Below are 20,498 nucleotides of genomic sequence, written 5' to 3'. Positions count from 1 at the left end.
AGCTTCTTCTGCTTTGTATACACCTGTAGATACAAACCAGATGTTTAAGTTCAAGGCATAAGGAGTTAACACCTTATCTCATGAAATAACTCTTAAAAACCCTCTGGCATCACCATGACTAAAAGACCTTAATCTATGACAGATCTCTGTGTTCCTTCAATTGCTCTCTGTAAATAATACCTGTTTTGTATGACTCTAACCTTTTGGCATTCATTCATGAACTACCCATGTATGCTGTATACACCTACACATGAATTTCCCAATAAAAGCCATTTGGAAGAAGGGCTTGGAGCATTCTCTACTAGAGGGAATTGCCACCCCTTTTCCCACTGGAGAAGCAAGAATGTGTCCAGGATGACTTATTCACTTACACTTGGCAGACAGGAGGATTCTACAGACTGCAGTTCCTCCCACAGACCTTGAACCCTACTGGTATATGTGCCCATCAATTGGATCCTGCAGAGATGACTGGGGAAAGATTCCTGATTCATCATGTGGGCCTAAGCTGAAGTTCACCCCAAAACTCCTTCTTTGCACCTCATACTGCACCCTGCCTCAGGGCCGGATTCAGGCACCACCCTTCCCTAAAGCTCCCCTCTAGTGTCATTCTGCCACCTTTACAGCCAAAGCCCACAGACCCAGGGCACTGGGTGACTCAGACACAGATATTGATGATGGCAGTAGTGCCACACAGTCCCATCTCAGGAGGGTAGAAATGGTACCTGTGAGTTCATATTCCATGATCCTTCACCTTGACAGTGGTTACCTGGGGGTGCACTTTAGAGATTCATTGTTCTGTACACTTTTGCATTAGGCAAATATTTTTTATGCTATCTTTTTCTAAACACATATGCAAAGTTAAAAGAGATACCCATTTCAGTGAAGGGCCAAGCCCCAATGCCATTCCTCTGTCATGTGGACTGTGCAAGTGCCTGGTCATAAACAGGAATCCCAGGCACAGCTTCCATTGCCTTCACTGTATCACCGAGATGGCAATGTAAGCTTCTGTTACACTTTAGAAAGATTGTCTATTACAAAAGGAAAAGGAGCAGACTAGAAGCAAGTGGCTTCTTACCACATTTGCTGAGTGAATGAGTCAGCTCTAGGATACATGCACAGTAAGCATTCACAGACACACCCATTTTCTGGCACTATCCTCGAGGTGACTATCTAGGGGACACCAACTCCCCTTCTATCATACAAGCTTCTCAAGAACAAGGAGCCACAGCTGCTCCACAACCCAGCCTGGAAGGGGCTGTGCCCAGGGAGAGGCCACAGCCTGGGCTGTCTTGGGCCCAACTCTTGGCAGAGCTACTTCCCAGAACCTGGCCCCAGTGGGCTCAGGTGAAGGTAGATGCCATTCTTGGAGCACAGGATCAGCTGGAGCAACTTGATGGGTGGCCGCAAGGGGTCCAGGGCAAACTCAAAGCGGCGCAAGCAGAGAGCTGTGACCACCTTCATCTCATTCATGGCAAACTGCTGCCCAATGCAGTTCCTGCAGTGAGCAACAAAAAGAGGCATCAGGAATGGGGTGTCTGAAGTGGTGAAATCCTGTGCTCTCAGTGGCCAACAATAATCAGTAACTATTTTTGTATGACTAATTGGCTAATTGAGTGATCAACCTGGGCTCAAGCAACAGACCATAAGGTAGGGTCCCAGACTACTGGTAAGTAGATTCCCATTGAGGATTCTAGCTTGGGGGTCTCTCTTACAATGACTCAGACACTCCTCCCCCTGCTGGGGACATGAATGTGCTAATGGAAAGAAGAAAGTCCTTGGAACTTACCCTGTGTTAGAATCACCACAACCCAGCATGGCCCCCCTCATCACAGAGTTCCCCAAAGTGATGCCTTCCCCACAAGAGACTCCACCCCACCTCCCCAGACCTCAGGGACTGGAAATGTGGGGCTTCTCCTTACCTGGGCCCAGCAGAGAAGGGTATGAAGGCAAAGGGGTGGCGTCCTGCCACATTCTCAGGGGAAAAGCGCAGGGGGTCAAAGACCTGAAGGACAGGCCAGGCTTAAATACATGCCAGGTCCAGAGCAGGGTGACTCCCCACAGCCTCCCTCCCCCTCTGACCTCCAAGCCCAGGAATGGGATACCTCAGGGTCAGGCCACACAGCACTGTTCCTATGGAGGGCATAGATGTGCAGAGAGATCAGGCTGCCTGTGGGCAGAGCAGAGGGAAGGTGACCAGGTGGTCCTGGGCAGCCAGGCCCACCTCCTCACAGAGCCAGGATCCCGTCGTGTCTGCCTAACTAGACACCAGCCTCTGCCTCAGCACTGCCAGTGACAGAAGGTTTGTGACAACCCTCAACACATCAAGTGCTTTTGATCATCATCATGCCTACTCCCCGTAGGCCAGCACTGGGCACAGCACCCAACACAGACATTTGTGGAATGGAACAGAAAGGGACTGAACCCACCCCCACCACAAGACAGGACATGCAAGGACCATCACTCACTTTCAGCTCTCAATGAACTGACTCTCGAGGCAAGTTATTCATAGCATTATCCTATCAATAGTGACAGCTACCAGTCATTGTGTGTGGACCATGTGCCCAGACCTGACCTTTCTTTATGAAGCCCGCAAGAAGAGTTGTACATGTTGGCACTGCACACATCATAGTCTATGTGAATGATGCCCCCTGAAGTTGTTCAGGGAACAACTTGCATGGTAGTAAAAAACAGCCCTGATGATTTACTCCTCGCAGCAACCAGGCAGGTTATTCCTTAGCCTCATTTTAAAGAAGAAGGAAAAGAATTTAGGTGTAGAGGGGTTTACCCATGTTATAGAGCCAGGACTGGACCCAGGCCAGCACAAAGCATGAGTTCTTTGCCATGGGTGCAAAGATTCAACCAAAGGCAAAGAGAGTGTCAGAGAAGTATCCTCAGATGCCCAGGTTTCAGCCGCAAATGCACCCTCTCCCACCTGCAGGTAGAGTGCGGCCATCCACAAAGGTGACAGGCTTGCTGAGCTGGCGGTACACCTGAGGCACAGGTGGGTAGAGGCGGAGGCTCTCCTTAATGCACATGGTCAAGTAGTTCATCTTGGCCAGATCTTCCCTGCCAGGAACACAACCAGACTTTTCTGAAGATGGGCAGCAATGGGGTCCTGTGGGAAGACAGGCTCCAGCCCCCACTTCCCCTCACCACCATCATACACCCAAGGCTCATAGAAACACAAGTGCACCAAGTGTTCAGGACACACTGGACTAGGGTAGCCACTCATACCAGGGACTCTCACTTCACTTTTCTCCATCCTTCCCTCATCCTCACTTCTAGGAAGGGAAAGCACAGAACCCTAGATGTGTGAGTGCACCCAGCCATCAGAGACAAGGTCACTCCTGTGTCTCTGCAAGCCCCACAGAAGCCCTGCAAGAGACAGTCCCTTAGGCTCTGCTTGGGTGGATGGATAAGAGCAGGGGCTAATAGTCATTGCTGAATACAGTGACTATTAAAATATATATATATTGCTCTGTTCTCATTTGCCACTAGGAAGCTCAAACCCAAATGTAAAATGCAACTATAACTCCTGGGCAATACCTTAATCGATAGCCCCTAGGTTTGCCCCCAGGTCCTCATTTTTCATGTTGGTTTATTGTTTTATTGAATAAGTATCCATTAAGATGCTTCACATTCTACATAGAATGAAGTGAAAATAAAAATTTCAACTTCCTTTGTCCAGGCTCTGTGCAAATTATCACCCAACCTAGAATGTCCAGCTCTCTCTCCCTTCACCTGAATTTCACCTCTCCTTAGAAGCCAACTTAAGCCCCACCCCTTCTGATTTCTCTGCCTCCAACCTGCGGTCTCTCTTTCTTTAGTTTTCTCTAGCTTCTTAGTTATGAGTTAATCTCTCTAAAAACTCCCAGGGCAGCAAAATGGCTCCTCCTCCTCAAATTCCCACCCACATGCCCAACACCACCTGATAGCTGGCTGGACACTCCAGAAGACTTCCAACATCCACACTTAAAAATAAGTTATGGGGGCTTCATCCCCCAAGTCCTGGACCCTAGAATTATGTGTATCTCTTTCAAATGAAACTAATCTATCTCCCTCCAACTGAGCACTTTCTGCACCACAGCTAGGTGCTTATCCCAGGCACTGATAAGAGAGAAGAAGGCAGGGAGACAGGGATGTGAGGGAAGAGCTGTGGGAGGTTCCCACAGAGCCCGCTGCAAAGAAAGGTCAGTATCAGTGGTGTTGTGATAACAAGCTCAGTGTGAACCAAATGACAGAAAAATTCAAAGTTTCTGAGTGATGGACCTTGGAAAACAGCTTTTTCTCCTTCACCAGTGGGATCTAGCTGATGCGCATGACCACCTGAAGGCAGGTGAGAAGGGATCAGCTCCTTTGGCTTTACCAACTCTGTTCATCCTCCGTTTCCACCACTTTGTTTGCCAGCATTCCCTGCTCTATCCAGGAGGCCACAAAGGTTTTCAGTTTCTACCATCAGAGTCAACACTCAAGAAATCAGCCTCCTGGACTTCCGACCAAGATGAAGGTGGAGGTATACACACACTGTGCCTCCTTGCACAATCAAGATAAAAACAACAATAATTTAGAAATAGAATAACAACCAGTATTGACAGAAAACTGAACTGTATTGAAGTTGGACAACCAAGGAGTTGAAATAGATATGTTCATCCAGACCAGTAGGAGGAGCAGAGTCAGGGCAGCTGAGCAGAGAGGGGTTGATGCACAGAGTGGTGGGACCAGGAGCATAAGGCATCCCTGGTGCAAAAGACTGCAGTGGGTGGACCCTGGACACAGAGGCGGGGGCTGGCAGACCCTGGGCACGAGGTGACAACCAGCAGACCCAACAACGTGGCAATTGTGAAGCGAGGCACAGTGTGCAACCCAGGGTCCCAGCGCCAGGAAATAGAGCCTAGGGGCACTGATTGAAAACGCCTATGGGGTTTGAGGCACAAGGAGAGAGTCCCAGATTCACAGGAGACTTTTTTGGAGAGACCCACGGGGTCCTAGAATATACACAAGACCACCCACACGGAAATTGGCACCAGAAAGGCCCAGTTTGCTTGGGGGAAGTGGCAGAAGGGACTGAAGTCAGATGACAGCAGAGCAAGCGCCACAGTTCCCTCTCAGACCCCGCCCCCACACAGAGTGTCACAACCCAGTGACTAGGTTGCCCCTCCCTGGTGAATACCTAAGACTACACCCCTATACGTAACAGGCACAAGAAGACAAAAAAAGATGGCTCAAATGGAAGAACACATCAAAGCTCCACAGCAAATGCAACTAAGCGACCAAGAGATAGCCAACCTATCAGATACACAGTTCAAAGCACTAGTGATCAGGATGCTTACAGAATTGGTTCAATTTGGTTGCAAATTAGATGAAAAAATGAAGGCTATGCTAAGTGAAATGAAGGAAAATGCACAGGGAACCAATAGTGGTGGGAAGGAAACTGGGACTCAAATCAATGGAGTGGACCAGAAGAAAGAAAGAAAGAATCAAACAGAAAATAATGAAGAAACAAGTCCTGGCTGGCGTAGCTCAGTGGACTGACCCGGGGCTGCAAACCAAAGCATCGCAGGTTCGATTGATTCCCAGTCAGGGCATATGCCTGGGTTGCAGGCCATGGCCCCCAGCAACCACACATTGATGTTTCTCTCTCTCTCTTTCTCCCTCCTTTCCCTCTCTAAAAATAAATAAATAAAATATTTAAAAAAAAAAGAATGAAGAAACAAGAATTCAAAAAAATGAGGAGAAACTTAGAAACCTCCAGAACATCTCTAAACATTCCAACTTCCGAATTATAGGAGTACCAGAAGAGGAAGAGGAAGAGCAACAAGCGGAAAACTTATCTGAAAAAGTAATAAAGGAGATCTCCCCCAATCTGGCCAAGGAAATAGACTTCCAGGAAGTCCAGGAAGCTCAGAGAGCCCCAAAGAAGTTGGTCCCAAGGAGGAACACACCAAGGCACATCATAATTACATTAGCCAAGGTAAAAATAAAGGAGAGAATCCTAGAAGCAGCAAGAGATAAGGAGACAGTAACCTACAAAGGAGTTCCCATCAGACTGTCAGCTGATTTCTCAAAAGAGACCTTGCAGGCAAGAAGGGGCTGGCAAGACACATTCCAACTTATGAAAGGCAAGGACCTACATCCAAGATTGCTCTATCCAGCAAAACTTTCATTTAGAATGGAAGGGGAGATAAAGTGCTTCTCAGATAAGGTCAAGTAAACAAATTCATCATCACCAACTCCTTATGAAATGTTAAAGGGACTTATCTCGGAAAAAGAAGGTAAAAAATATGTACAGTAAAATGACAGCAAACTCACAATTATTAACAACCACACTGAAAACAAAAACAAAAAGAAACTAAGCAAACAACTAAAAAAGGAACAGAGCCACAGAAATGAAGAATACATGGATGGTTAGCAACAGGGGAGTGGGAGGAGGAGAGAGGGAGAAACGGTACGGAAAATAAGTAGCATAGATAGTAGGTGGAAAATAGATAGGGGGATGGCAAGAATAATATGGGAAATGTAGAAGCTAAAGAACTTATGACACATGGATATAAACTAAAGGGGGTTAATGTGGGTGGGAGAGGGTGTGCAGGGTGGAGCGGAATTAAGGGGGATAATGGGACAACTTTAATAGCACAATCAATAAAATATATTTTAAAAAAGATGTCAGCCTCCTGTAGATGACCTTCTCTACATTAGTCACATGTGAAAAGGCTATATTGTGGGAAAATGGGCTCAGGGATGGATCCTGTTACACTGGAGGTAACAAGACAGCTGTCGCTCCCCTCATGTGTTTCCAGGATGGAACTGTGTTATCAGTGATGACACCAGACAACATGAGCACAACCTTTCCCCAGAGCTGAGCAGGACAGCCTGGAATACCGCAGCCTCACTCACCACTGAAAGGAGTCCCTGCTCCCAAGGATCTGACAGATTTCCTCCCGACAACGATGCTGGTGCTCCGGATACAGAGCCATGCAGTAGAGGAACCAGGAGATGCCACTGGTGGTGGTATCATGCCCTTCAAACATGAATGTGTCCACCTCAGCCCGGAGGTCTCTGTCAGACAGCTTGATCCCACTTTCATCCTGGGTTAGGGTAGGCATAATGGAGCAAGACAAGGCATTTGGGGTAGGAACGAAGAAGTACTCATAACAGAAATTGTAAAATGAAGGTCCGAGGGAGGCAGAGAAAGCTCTGTTTCAGATGCGAGGTTAGGACCTTTCCCCAGATTCCTATCTGATCTCCCAAACTCAGCCTGCATGCCTCTTACCCCAGGAACTCTTCCCTGATCCTCTGGCCATGTGACCTGTGACATTACCCAGCATGGGCTCTTGATTCTGCTCATTTATCACACACAGAATGCCGCCAGACACAGGGAGAGATTTTGTGAGCATCCACCTCCTGTTCTGTCCACTAGACTGTAAGCATCTGGGGGCAGTGCCAGGTCTTTCTCCTCCTCTGCACCCCTACCACAGGAACTAACCCAGGGAAGTGCTCTGTGAGTCTACAGACAGTCTGAGTAAATGAATGAATAAATGAATTACTGAATTCTATGATTCCAAAATTTAGGGCACTAAGATTCTGCAGAGCTAGACATCTAGAATTAGTCTAGGAATGGGCCATCTGGCTTATTACCAGGATTCCTGTTACTATATCTCTCCCCACCGCCACAGCCAGTCATACCCTGCACCATCCCACCCATGAGCCTTTGCTGATATGTCATGCACTAACAACAGGCCATATTTGCTGGAGAAAGAAAAGGAAAATGCTTAAGCACCCACCTGCAGTGCAGTGCTCCCTGCCCCTGAGGGTGGACTGAATATACCAATTGAATGAGTTTGCAAGAAGCGGAGGGCAACTGTGCACTCACCCGAGCCCCCAGGAGAATGTCCAGGAAATCCAGATGCCTCCGGTTCTGGATCTTCTCCTGTTCCTTCTCATCTTCCAGGGCTGCCTTCCGTTCCCGGATGACTTGGTCTAAGCCAGGAGTACAGGGTGTCACTGCACAGGGACCCAACCTCTGCCCACAGGGGAACAGAAGTTCTACAATGACAGTGTCCCAGATTGGCCCAAAGGAGTGACATTAAAGCCCTGAATTCCTGTGGGTGGGCCTTGTGGGAAAGGCCCACCTGTGTGGTCATGGGCCACCTGGCAGGCCCGCAGGAAGCGGCGGCCATGTGCAGTAAGCCTGTAGATGAAGTCATTATGGTACTGGAAGGACTCAATGCGCTGCTGCATCAGCAGAGTGAGATCTTTGACTGCCTCATAGTAGTTACTGTCCCTGCACAGAGACAAAAAGGGAGGGGCGCTCAGACCCTGACCCACAGCACAGCCCCTCTCTCCTTCATATCAGGAATCCAGCCCCAAATCAGCTTTCTCCTTTCCTCCTTCTACCAATAGGGCAGAATCTGTCTCCCCAACTTGGGCAAGTCCAGCTCCCCCCAGCAGGGGTTCCCTAGGGCAAGACCCTGTCTCCTCTCACACCAGGGCCCAGGAGTCCTGCCAAGTCTTCCCTATGAGCTGGCCTGGGTTGAGACTTCCATCAGCCCCAAGTGCCCTCTGACCTGTGGCTCAGGCTGCTGTGTCCTTTCCCAAAGGTGCACTTCATGAGTGTGTCCAGCGCCATGTGACCCACATCACCAAAGATGTCAAAGCTCTTATTCTCACGAGCTTTTTCCTCCCACTTGTCCTGGAGCCCAGAGAGGGTGAGTAATGTGGTGAGGCCAAGAGGCAGCCTGTCCCCGGTACCCAGTCCCTGGCCTGCCCTCTGTCCTGCTGGACTGTGGGGTGGGGGCAGGCAGGGCTTCAGGCTCACAGGGCAGGACCAGGAGGCAGGCATTCCACAGCACGCACAGACACTTCCTCCCTGTCAGGGCTGCCTGTATATAAGAAAATTGATGGGCCAAGAGATAGTGAGCTGCCCAGCACAGTGTGTGTGTAAATCAGGCCTGCAATAATGAGGCAGAAGAGTGCCCTGCAAGGGCAAAGACCACCCTGAATAACCTCTGGAGATTATCTGGGCCTGAGATGTGGAGCCTGACCTTGACCCCTGGTATCCCTTTTAAAGGAAGTGTTCCCAATGGCATTGTTTTAGGCAGTTGTTTTAGATAGTGAGGAGACACATTTTAGACATGAGTGGCCTTCCTCATATTCCCATATATAGGCATCCTTCAAATCTGCTTCAGTGGGAGCCCTATTGGGTCCCAAGAAGCCCATTGGTCTGTGGGAAATGCCTGGGACTCCTGGGGCAGACAAGGGCCAGAGATGCCTGGCCACTTGGAGCTCCACATCTATTCAGCTCCCAGCAGGCAGCAGGTGTCAGGCATAGCAAGGCTTGGCACTGCTATGGCAGGAAGGACCTCAGGGCCTCAGCAATCCCCTCACTGTCCTCCCCCTGGGAAAACTGGGCAGAGAGGGGCTGGCCAGCAGCCATGGCCTCCAAGATCTGGGAGCTCACGAGCATGGCGTTTGTGGATTCAGCAAACACCATCGTGTAGGGCTTCAGCACATCATAATGGAAGCCAGGTGTGAGAAGCTTGCGGTGCTGGAACCACTTGGGCCCCTGGAGGACCAACAGGCCTTTCCCTGGGGAAGGGATGGGAGAGGGGAGACTAGTCAGTACACACAGTCCTGCCCCATCTCTGGCAGTCCAAAGCTAAGCAGGCCCATCTTACCCAACCCTACCCTAGACCTCCCCACCCAACATCACATCCCATCCCACCTCTACCTTCCAGCCACGCAGCCTCTGGTGACAGCAGCCTTGGGCCCATGACCATACCTTTCCTCAAGCCCTTGCCCTGGGCAGCACCACCTGTAACATCTCCTAGGATCAACTCTGGAGCCAACTCCTCCAAGAAGCTATTCCTCACACTCACACATTTCCCACACCCCTTGCCCTACCTGTCCTGAGCTGAAGACACACCAAGCAGGAGAAGGTACCAGGGCCCCACTTCCCTGGATAACTGACTGAGTGTGGACAGGCCAGGGAAGGATCCTATCACCCAGCACCAGGAGCACAAAGGGTGACCACTCACCAATCCACGGGAGGAAAAAGTCATACACATCTGGGGCCTTGGGGTCTGTAGGAAACAGAGAATATCTGACTCAGCCAGGATTGGGGGATTTCCAAAAAAGGCTCATTGATAAGTAGGATGTGAACCTCTGCTGCCCTACATAAGGTACAGGCCCAGGACTCCTCCACATGTGGTAGCATTATCCCTTTGCCCTCAGTAAGTCCTGCCCTCTCCCAAGAATGCTCACCCCCTCGGCTGTACACGGCTTTTGCATATTCAGGCTCATAGATGTTCAGGAAGCCAAGGAACTGTCCATACCAGAGTGGGTGGGCATGGGGAAACTCGTGGGCCCAGGACACTACCTTGTCCAGGCTCCCTGTCTGCTGCATCTGTAAGGGTGAAAGAAGGGCATGCCAGTCAGGAACCCAGCATTACCAGCCACAGTGAGTCCCTCAGCCTGCCCAGGAAGGCCCAAGAGGGATACATCCCTCCTCCTACACCCCATTCCCAGCCTATCACCCAGTCCTATCCATCTCTGGTTCAGTCCCCTCTCCAGCCACAGAGCCACTGCTTCACGTCCAAGCCACTCTCTTATTGCACCTGGGTTGGTTCAACAACCCCCAGATGGCCAACCTGCTGCCTTCTGGTTCCTGTCACTAACCCTCTATCTACACTGTAACCAAAAAAAGATTTTTTTTCAGTATTAAACTCTTCATTAGAAAGATAGTCCCAGCTTGTTCTTTAAAAGGAAAACCACCATGATTCCATCTTGTTAAGTCATTTGACACATTTTTATTGAGGACCTACTATGTGCAGGGCATTGTTTGATATCTCAAGACAATGAAATAGACATGGCCATGCTCTTTATTCTATGGGGAAGATGGTAAAACACACAAACACTTAAGTAAAATCATTGAGACCATAGTAAGTTCTAAGAAGGAAATAAGCACTGTGCTATGAGAGACTAACAGGGGAACCTGCCTAGATAAGAGTGATCCACATGGCTTTTTGTTGGGGGTAACATTTAAGGTATAACCTGAAGGATGATTAGAGTCTGGTCATGTGAAGAGTAAGAGAAGGGCATTCTGGGTGGAGGCAACAGCAGATACAGAGGCTCTGGGGTGGGAAAAAGTATTGGGTCTTCCAGCAGCTGCCTCATGGTGGGACAGTGGCCTGAGTTGAGGTTGGAGAGATCATTCCAAGGGTGGTGTGTGCCCTCTGGGAGTTTTTCTAACCACACCTACACACCTAGAGGGGTTAATATAAAAATATAGTACACTATAAATACCTTTCTGAACCTGCCTTTTAAAAAAAATTGACATATCTTGTCTTACTTTTGAAACTAGTACATTTAACTGTCTGTCAATATTTTTTTAACAATTACATACCATTCCACTATATGGATGTACCATTGCATATTTATCCATTTTTCTCTATTTTGACAGGGTCTTTCAGACCCTTCAGTGACCTCCCCATGGGTCTAGGAATGAAGTCTGAGCTTCACCATTTGGGAGGAAGAACACCTAACACTTATTAAGTGCTTGCTGTGTGCCAGGCCTTCTTCTCAGCACCTTACATTTTGACATCATCCAATAGTTACAATAACTCTATGAAGCCCCATTTTAGGGAAGAGGAGCCTAAAGTACAGAGATCTGAGGTTCCTTGCCAAGGACCACATAGCTTGTAAGGGAGGTGGGATGGAAACCAGGAAAGTTTACTCCATGGCCAGCAACCTTCAGAATCTGACAACCTGGTTTGAATACAAACTTCCTCTGCTGTTTATATGCATGAACTTGGGCAAGTTTTAAGGCTCTCTGAATCTTACTCTCCTCATCTGTAAAATGGGGGAGATAATATTTAGCTGACAGGATTGCTTCAGCATTAGAGAAGTCATACAAGGCATGTGTCTTACTAGGTTTGTCAGGTGGCATTCAAGGCCCTTAAGGGATAAAATATGCATGAAAGGACCTAGCGCAGGATTCTGCACAGGCAGAGCCCTTGACAAGTAGTTTCCTCCCCTTCAAGCCCACCTCTTCCCAAATTCTTCCTCCATGCCTCCTCCCTGCATCTCCTGACTCATCCTACTCTCAGATGCACCCAGCTACACTGAAGAATGTGCTCTGAACATGCCCTAAGATACCCGCACCTATGGGTAAAGGACTAACCAAAACTTCTCCCCTGTCACATGGAAGCTGACCTTGGTTTACACTCTCTAACTTCATTTTATTGGACACTTGATACCTGTAGGATGTCAACTGTGTTGCTAGGCAACATGGCTATAACAAAAGTGAACTTTGGTTGGTAAATAAGATCCAGACTAGGAGGAACCACCAGTGAACAATAAAGACTTGATAGAATCATGGGCTTTGGGTTTTCTTGAGTGTGAGTGCATGCCTCTTGCAGAAATCCTGGTACAGTCAGTGAGAGTCCTCGAGGCTTGGGGATTCTGAGACAAGGTGGACACATACCTGCCAATGTGGGTCTCATTTACGTGCCCCTGGCCAGCCGCTAGAAGCAGGTAGATGGCTGATGTGGATGTTGTGAGGAATGCCTGAAGTGCTCTTGCTGCCAAGCTGCCCATATCCTTGGAGATGTCTGATGCTAACTGTGTCTATGGCAGTCTTATGTGCGTGAATGTCTGACACTAAGACCATCTCCTGGGGTGTGGCATGATGTCTGTGCCTTTGCTGACACTATTTCTTGTTCCACATACATCCTCTACCTGAGTACTACTATTCCTTGGCATCCAGTCTGAATGCCCCACTCCAGGAACCTCTCTATCTTCAACTGAGTGAAATCTGCCTCCTCCAGGCTTCTCCAGCACTGTTAGTACCTTACCCATGCTCTGCTTGGTGTTATAATTGCTTGCTTACAGGACCAAAAATATTAATAATGTTGGCACATTATTATATTATAATGTTGGCACAATATAATATTAATATTGGCATTCATTGAGTGCTTAGTGTCATCAGACACTGCACTAATCCTGATATATGAATTCTTTCACTTAATCCTCAGAAAATCCTACAACACAGACACTATCATAATTCCCACTTCATAGACGAGGCAGAGAAGCTCTGTCACATGGTTAGTTAGCAATAAAAGTGGGATTCACACCCAGAACCTCTAATTCCCCTCTGGGCCATAAGTTCCAAGTGCACAGGTCACATCTGTGGCATGTCCAGGTCACTATGGAGCTCAGCACTGGGACCCAGGAACACTACATACTTCATAAAGTGTGTGTAGAACAAATGGACTGAATAGAGGAAATGAAAATGAGGAAGACAGGAAAGGAGGGAGAGAGAACACAAAGCATCTGCCTAATGTGGACACTGGCCAGGGATAGTCAGCCTCATGAGGAACCAGACTGAAGTCTTCCTCAAACAGCATTGCAGATGTTTATTTGTTTGCCCCAGCTGGCTCTAAATGCCTGCTCTGGCTAATCCACATTTGCTGCTCATTTCTATATTCTATCTCTCTCTTTTTAAAATATTTCATTTATTTATTTTAGAGAGCATAAGGGAAGGAGAGAGAGAGGGAGAGAAACATCAATGTACGGTTGCCTACCATGTGACCCTTGTTGGGGACCTGGCCCACAACCCAGGCATATGCCTTGACTGGGAATCAAACCAGCGACCCTTTGGTTCACAGGCCAGTCCACAATCCACTGATCACACCACCCAGTGCTCTCTTTTTTTAAATATTAGATGTATTTATGTTAGAGAGAGGGGAGAGGGGAGAGAAAGAGAAGGAGAGACACATTGATGTGAGGGAGAAACACCAATTTGTTGCTTGTCATATGCACCTGGCCCTGTGGACCTGGCCCAGAACCCACCCAGGTTCCCAGACCAGGAATTGAAATGTCAACCTTTTCCTTTGCAGGACTATGCTCAAAAAATGAGCCTCACCAGTCAAAGTTGCATTCTATCACTTGACATAGGAAAGGGAAGGGAATAGATATGCATTCAGTATCTCATATACATCATGTGTTATGTAAGTAAATTCATAGATTGCCTCATGCAGAATGGATAATTATTCCCATTTTACAGATGAGAAAACTGAGGCTCAGAGCTATGAACAGACTTGCCTATTACTTGTAGGTTAGTACTGCTCTGACTCAGGTGAGAGCCCCCACCCTCCCTACTGCACATTGAAGTTTCTCGGGGCTGCTATGTTCAGGAGCATGATCCCCTAGATTTATGCACAATCATGCTGAGGTCTGTGCAAGTGCTGGCCCTGGTTTTCCTTCAAGTAAAGTACCCTTGCATGATCCTCACCCATGCAACAAATCCATGTGTCTTAAAGGAAACAGCCTTGAAGAAGGACACTGAGCATCTGATAATGTCTGACACAAGCCACTTTCCCAAAGGGCCCTGGATATGAGACCTGGCCTCTTTGGTCTCCAGCCACCCATCTTTTGCCTTCTCTGGGGCTCTTCTCCTCCCAGGCCCTCTGCACAGTCTAGTGAAATCTCCCCATTGATCTTCTCACTCATTGCCTTGGAATTACCATCCTGAGTTTAACCCAGGGGCTGAGGTAGGGTTGTTGTAAGTGTCTTACTTCCCTGGTGCATACAATGTTAAAACATTTATCACTACACAAAGTGACAAACATAGTTTCCATCTACCAGTAAGAGGGAACTTCTGCTGTCCTTGACCCCTTATCTTCCAACCTGCGTTGGCATTCCTAGAAGTGCCCCCTTCATCTTGAGCTTCTCTTATTTTTCTCCCTGAACTGGGTTTTCCTCACCAACTTAATTTCTAATTGCCATGACTGCTGGTCTCCTCTCCATCCCTCCCAAGTCCAGGAAGCCCAACTGGACAAGGGCAAGGAGAGGTTTAAGTCACAGAGAAGCCAGACTCACAGGATCTCAAGGGAGGAAGGAGCCCTGGGCTGACCTGGTTCATCTCAGCCCACTCCCTTCCTCCTCAGTCATGGGTGTGCCCCTCTGCAGCATGCCTACCCAGGACAGGAGACCCTGACCTCATGCTAACCATGTCCACAGCTTGATCCAGCCCCTGCCTCTCATGCCCAGCTTTCTCCTATGTGCCCTTGATTGCCCCAGGAGGCTGGTAGGAGTGAGGGGAGTCTGCAGCACCTGACTGCACTACTGGAACTATAGCCCCATTCAAAACCCTGGGGTGTCCTCTGTCTGGGGGCTCACATGGCTGCCTGGCCAGATCCTCTAAGATACACAACTGGCCACCCACACTTTGGTCTGCCAACAAGCAGCCTATTCCCTCTGCACATCTATGCCCTCGTAGAAAAGTGCAGTGTGGCCCAACCACACAGTACCCCATCCCTGGGCCCACAGGTTTAATGGGATGCTGTGGGGGCCACCCTCCCCTGGGAATGAGCAGGTTTTTAAGTAAGGCCTGTGTCCTCAGTTCTTTGACTGCCAGTGCATTTGCCCTGAGAACATGGCCAGATGCCACTTTCATGCCCTTCTCCACTGGGCCGAGATAAGGATGTCTCCATACAGTTTCAAGAGATGGTCTTTCCTGGGCAGACAGCTGATATTCCCTCTCCCAACCCCAACACACAGGTCAGATTTGTGGATTGTTCTTAGGGGCCCTAACCTCAGGCCAACAATATCACTGAGTTCCCATTTTGTACAAAGTCCTCCCTGATCCCCTAAGTGGAATGGGCAGAACCCTAGAAGAATAGGACATAAACCCACCTCAAGGAAACATATTCTGAGAATTAAGGAGGATGACAGGTAGATGCTTCTGAACCTCTGTGCTGCACCTGAGATCAAGAAGGGAGAGGCTAATTCTGATTGACAGTTCCTCCCTGCCCCAGGCCCTTCCTTTCACCACAAGCCCTACTCCTCCTTTCCTACTTCAATTATCACTTGGCCTAGGAATCACTGTTTTTTATCCTCACCCAAGGATACATTTATTGATTTTTAAACAGAGAGAGAAACATTGATGTGAGAGAGAAACATCAGTTGGTTGCCTCTTATACATGCCCTGACCAGGATTGAACTCTCAAACCTAGGTTTCTGTCCTGAGCAAGAATCAAACCTCAGACAGTTTTAGGGGTATGGGCCAATGCTCCAGACAACTAGGCCAGGGCTGCACTCATGTTTGATGGCCTGATTTTATTATGAATAAAAAGGCAGGAGTCCTGGGTCATCCCTCAAGTCAATCCTGAGCTACAACATGAACATAGGCAAATTCTTTGCCGTTTCTGAGCCTCAATTTTCTCATATACACATTAGGGAAAATAATCCCTCCCCTCTCCTTCCTATTTCTCAAGCTGTGGCATGGATCCAACAAGAGCAGAGGTGCCAAGCCCTAGGGGAGTGTAGAATTGTTGAGCCTGCCACAGTTCCTCAGGAAACCTTAGTAGTGCCAGAGATCATCTACCCCTCCATACCTTTCCTGGTGCCAAAACCCTTCACATACTTGTGTTGGAGGCAATAGCCAGAGCTAAGCCATGTTCTAGGCCTTCTACATACTCTCAAAGTGGGTCACAGTGGCTGGAGGGAGAGCGGGAAGGTAGAATTTGGGGGTGAAAAAGAGCAAGCTCTAATGTGAGGGTAGGGGAGCAAGATGCCCATCCTAGAGAACCCAGCTTCACTGGAGGCAAGGGAAGGTGGAGGGGCTGTGAGAGAATAAGGATTCAAAGTCTCCCAAATGCCTCTCATACTACCATTAGGGTCCGATCTCAACCTTTCTGTCACCTCCTTCTGTACTTAGCAAAGCCTCTCCCAAACCCCTCCTGGCTCCTCCACTTGTCGTCTCTATCACTCTCTCTCCTCTACCAATACCTCTCCCTACTCTCCACCATCCAGTGATGCCTACTCTGTGCCAGGCTTTGTACTAGACCTGGAGGGTACAAGTGTCAATCAGACCAGATCTCTGTGCTCTAGGGGTCATGGTCTATATTAGGAAAGATGAACAAATAAACAGAAAATGTCACCCCGGTGAAACAAGTGCTGATATACAGAGCAAGAGGGTGATGTGAACTCCTGGTTAGGCACCTGACCCAGCTCAGGGCAGGGAAGGCTTTGGTCTCAGCTTTCCCCTCTAGACTGTAAGCTTCTTGAGAGTAGGGCCTGGGTCTGATTCACCTTTCTGATGCATCATTTCCTTAACTGGGTGTCTAGTCTCCAATGTTACTAGGACTTCCTGAGAGAGGAGATTATGTGGGGCAAGAATAAGCCTGAGCAATCCTCATCTGAAGGTCAAGTTCATTTCCAGCATCAATCATGGAGGAGAAGCAATTCCTCAGACTGTGAATCAGGGAAGGTGCTCAGGAGGTAGAAGAAGTAATTATGCCTCCCTCTGAGCCTTAATCTCTGACATCTATACCTGGGCTCCCAAACCTGACTGCAGAGGAATACTGTCATAGAACTTTTTAAATTCAGGCTTCTACTTGCAATATGCAAACTAGGGTCTCCAAAGGCTTTGGGCCAAACAATCTACTCTCCGGGTAGGTTCCAATCCAGGTGTTCCTTTCCCTGTGGGCAGAAACCTCTGGTCTGGATCCCCATGAAGGCAGGGAGCTAAGAGGTGTTCCTGACAATGGGTGTTAAGGTGGTCTCCCCACCCTGAGGTAACTTGACAGAGCAAGTGAGGATCTGAAACAAAGAAGATGTCACAATTCCTGAGCCAGCCCTTAGGCACGGCCACAATAACCCCACCTTTGGGGGAACAAACAGCTTAAATGGTCTGGGTGGTCTTTGAGTGACAGTACTCATCTCTGCCTTCACTTTCATTTTCTGCCTTATAATTGAAATCTTTACACTGCACAGAATAAAGAGGGGGCTGATTAAGCTTTAAACAAGATTATCTAATTTTATCAGACTGTCCAGGATTTTTGCCCCGATGCTACCACCAAGCCCTTAACAGAACCTTAGTCTGAACCTTGAACTTCAAAACAATGGGGAGCAGTCTATGGCCTACTTGCGAAGGTCACAACTTTAAATTGCCCCCACCTAGGCCAGCTCAGAAGGTGGACTGAGGGGGAGATCAGGTGGCAAAGCTGAATGGAAACCATGGCTCCCAAGATATCATTTCCCTGCCCTACTAGGGTCTCCTTCCTTGGCCCACAGGAGACTGAGATGGATTCTCTGAAGAAAAAGAGGACATCTTCTTTCTCCACCCCTCCCTCTTCATACCATTCCCCACATACCTCGTGAGCATGCCCAAAGAACCAGTGGGTGGGGGGCCCTGGGAAGCTGTCCATAGCCCTGGTGAGAAACTGCCTCCGCATCAGCAGACCAATGAGCTTCAGGAAGCCTAAGACCAAGATCAGTCCAGAAGCCCACAGACCCAGGCGGGAGAGGCTCAGGGAGAGCAAGACAGACCCCATGGCTGGAGTTGCAGCCACCCAGGCTCCCCCTGCTGCTTTCTGGCTTACTTATACTCTACATGCTGGCACCTTGCCTGATCCTTCCCCCAGCCAAACCAGCAGCAGCAACACAGAGTGGGTGGAGCTTCATAAGGCAGAGACAGCAGCCCCAAAAGTCACAGACTACAGCAGAGACAGCCTGGCTGACTAGTCTCAAAACAGCTGAAGAGAAACCAGGTAACAGGCTTCAAAGAAATCATGCAAGGGATATCATGCCTTACTTCCTTGGTAAAATCACTGGCATAACAACTGCCTTTTCATATAAGCACCTTGCTGTTTCAGGAGGCTTCTACACACTGTCTCATTTAACCCAAGTGAGGCAGTCATAGATACTCGCTCTATGCTCATTTTCCAGATAATGAAACTGAGGCTCACCTTTGCCTGAGTTTTCTCCTTTCCCTTTCAATATGGGCCGCTGGGAGGCTTCCACAAATGCCAAGTACATGATGCTTTGAGTCTTTTTTGGAGAGGCACTGTCAGGAACTAGGTTCTAGCTCCAGAAGAGCAATCATGAGTCAGAAAAGGGCCAACTTCACCCCAAGACCTTAGTACAAACTTGACACTAAAGAACACACCATACTACTTTCAGGGTGGTGAGGAGGATATCAAATTCAGTCCCTCCTGGATTGACGGAACAAGCCACTTGGGCCCAGAGAAGATCAGGAAATTCTCCAAAGCCTCACAGTGAGGCAGGTGTAGCCCTCAATTGCCCAGCCCAAATTCTGTTAAAGGACAAGGTTTGCTCAGGTCCCAGTATTGCCTGGAGAGAGTCTGCTATTTCTCCTCCTTTCCCTGGGTTGTAACAGTCAGGGTCCCATAGGAAGCAATTCACTGCAGGTGTTTCAGATGAAAAGGCATGGATGCAGGGCTGTATCTAGAGAGATAACAGAACTGAGGAATCAAATGGTGTGGCTTACAGAGACTGGCAACAGCAGCAAACCCATTGGCATCACTTAGCTTTGTCTGCCAGCAGGGCAGAGAAGAGCAAAGGCTGGACCTGGCATGGAGATGGCAGAGGGAAAACCTGAAAACAGGTGGAACTGGAACTAAGATCTGTGAACTCAGATCACAGGTGCTGACTCAGAGAGTGGTACAATGCCAACATGACCTCCAAATCCTATACTGGGGAAACACCCCACCCAGTCCTTCTGGAGATAGAGAAAGCAAGCTGGCAGTACAATAAAAGGAAACCCAAGAGAGTTCTGAAATCACACATTTGTGTTTCTGTGCATTGGATCAGATCATGAAGTACTCCACTTAATGTGCAAATTATGCAAGGCCCTGGCACAGTACCCCAGGTTCTTAGAGGGTCATTGCAATACACCAAAGTCTGCGTTTTGATCCCCAGTCAGGGCACCTACAAGAGACAACCAATGAATGCATAAATAAGTGGAACAAGAAATCACTGTCGCACTCTCTCTCCCTCTCAAAAAAAAATTTAATAAAAAAATGCAAATCATGCAGGTCAGAGAGTAAGGCTGCAGGAACTGCTATCAGAAGACTTCCGTAGTTTATGGTGAGTTTATTTGTTTGTGAGGACTCAGCCTGAGGGCATCATGGAGTGTTTGTGGAGATCCTGAGGGAGTTCCCACCTGATGAGGAGCCATGGCTCCTGGCAAAAACCATTGAGAATTCACTAGGGAAGAGACTAAGGCTAGCCTAGAAAATGGTAAGTGGACATAACTGTCCTGAGATACACACTTAACCCAGGACAAGTTTCTTAACCTCTCTAAATCTCTTCTGCTAACCTGTCTAACACAGGTTATATGAGTGTCCACTTCATAAGGTTTGGAAGATTAAAGAAGTTAACATGCGTAAAGCACCCAGCTTCCATATGGGATGTTCAGCACAATTAAACTAAATATTCACATAGCTGTTTTTGGATGAGCAATGATCAATAAGGAGAGAATGGATGAGAAAACTTCTAGCTTAGATTCTGGGGTTTCTTTGTCTTCCAGAAAACCTGCCTCACTGAGATACACTTGCTTTAGAATAATCCTAGCTGCCCCTGGCTTGTATTGTACCTAGGCCTAGGTATGTACAGGTAGAGGGAGGAGGCTATGGCTGTGAAATGTGGGTAGGGCAGGGGGAGATGAGGAGGCCCAGAAGCCAACCTTGTTCCAT

The 20,498-nt window shown here is 48.2% G+C and overlaps 2 protein-coding genes across 3 annotated transcripts in view; one reads left to right on the top strand and one right to left on the bottom strand.

The window, feature by feature from the left end:
- LOC114496231 (cytochrome P450 4A6-like) overlaps positions 1-20,498 on the top strand; it is a 99,776-nt gene that overhangs the window by 21,177 nt on the left and 58,101 nt on the right. Inside the window, 1 exon segment of the mRNA XM_028511510.2 lies at positions 3,318-3,340. Coding sequence (XP_028367311.1) covers positions 3,318-3,340 — 23 coding nt within the window.
- Positions 1,039-18,379, bottom strand: LOC114496228 (cytochrome P450 4B1-like). Of its 2 annotated transcripts, XM_028511508.2 has the most exons (12): positions 18,156-18,378; positions 10,261-10,402; positions 10,035-10,079; positions 9,458-9,585; positions 8,565-8,689; positions 8,130-8,281; positions 7,871-7,977; positions 6,895-7,085; positions 2,933-3,066; positions 2,103-2,167; positions 1,920-2,002; positions 1,041-1,495 (listed from the first exon to the last, which is right to left on the bottom strand). In XM_028511508.2, exons 1-12 carry the CDS (start codon positions 18,333-18,335, stop codon positions 1,312-1,314), a joined length of 1,536 nt encoding a protein of 511 aa, XP_028367309.1. In that variant the 5' UTR covers positions 18,336-18,378; the 3' UTR covers positions 1,041-1,311. The 2 variants fall into 2 exon arrangements, with proteins under 2 accessions (XP_035881935.1, XP_028367309.1); XM_036026042.1 differs by lacking the exon at positions 10,035-10,079 and having other exon boundaries at positions 1,039-1,495; positions 18,156-18,379.

This window comes from Phyllostomus discolor, chromosome 5, assembly GCF_004126475.2.
Source record: "Phyllostomus discolor isolate MPI-MPIP mPhyDis1 chromosome 5, mPhyDis1.pri.v3, whole genome shotgun sequence".
Lineage (NCBI taxonomy): Eukaryota > Metazoa > Chordata > Mammalia > Chiroptera > Phyllostomidae > Phyllostomus > Phyllostomus discolor.
This window is presented reverse-complemented; position numbering and strand designations above follow the sequence as displayed.

Bases quoted from the DNA above. Each gene is read 5' to 3' on its own strand.
- LOC114496228 (XM_028511508.2), bottom strand. From the start codon at position 18,335: ATGGGGTCTGTCTTGCTCTCCCTGAGCCTCTCCCGCCTGGGTCTGTGG. The intron at 9,586-10,034 runs GTGAGTGGTCAC...TCCCTTCCCCAG, and splicing joins CTTTTTCCTCCCGTGGATTG to GGAAAGGCCTGTTGGTCCTC. The intron at 2,168-2,932 runs GTGGGAGAGGGT...CTCTGCCCACAG, and splicing joins TGGCCGCACTCTACCTGCAG to GCAGCCTGATCTCTCTGCAC.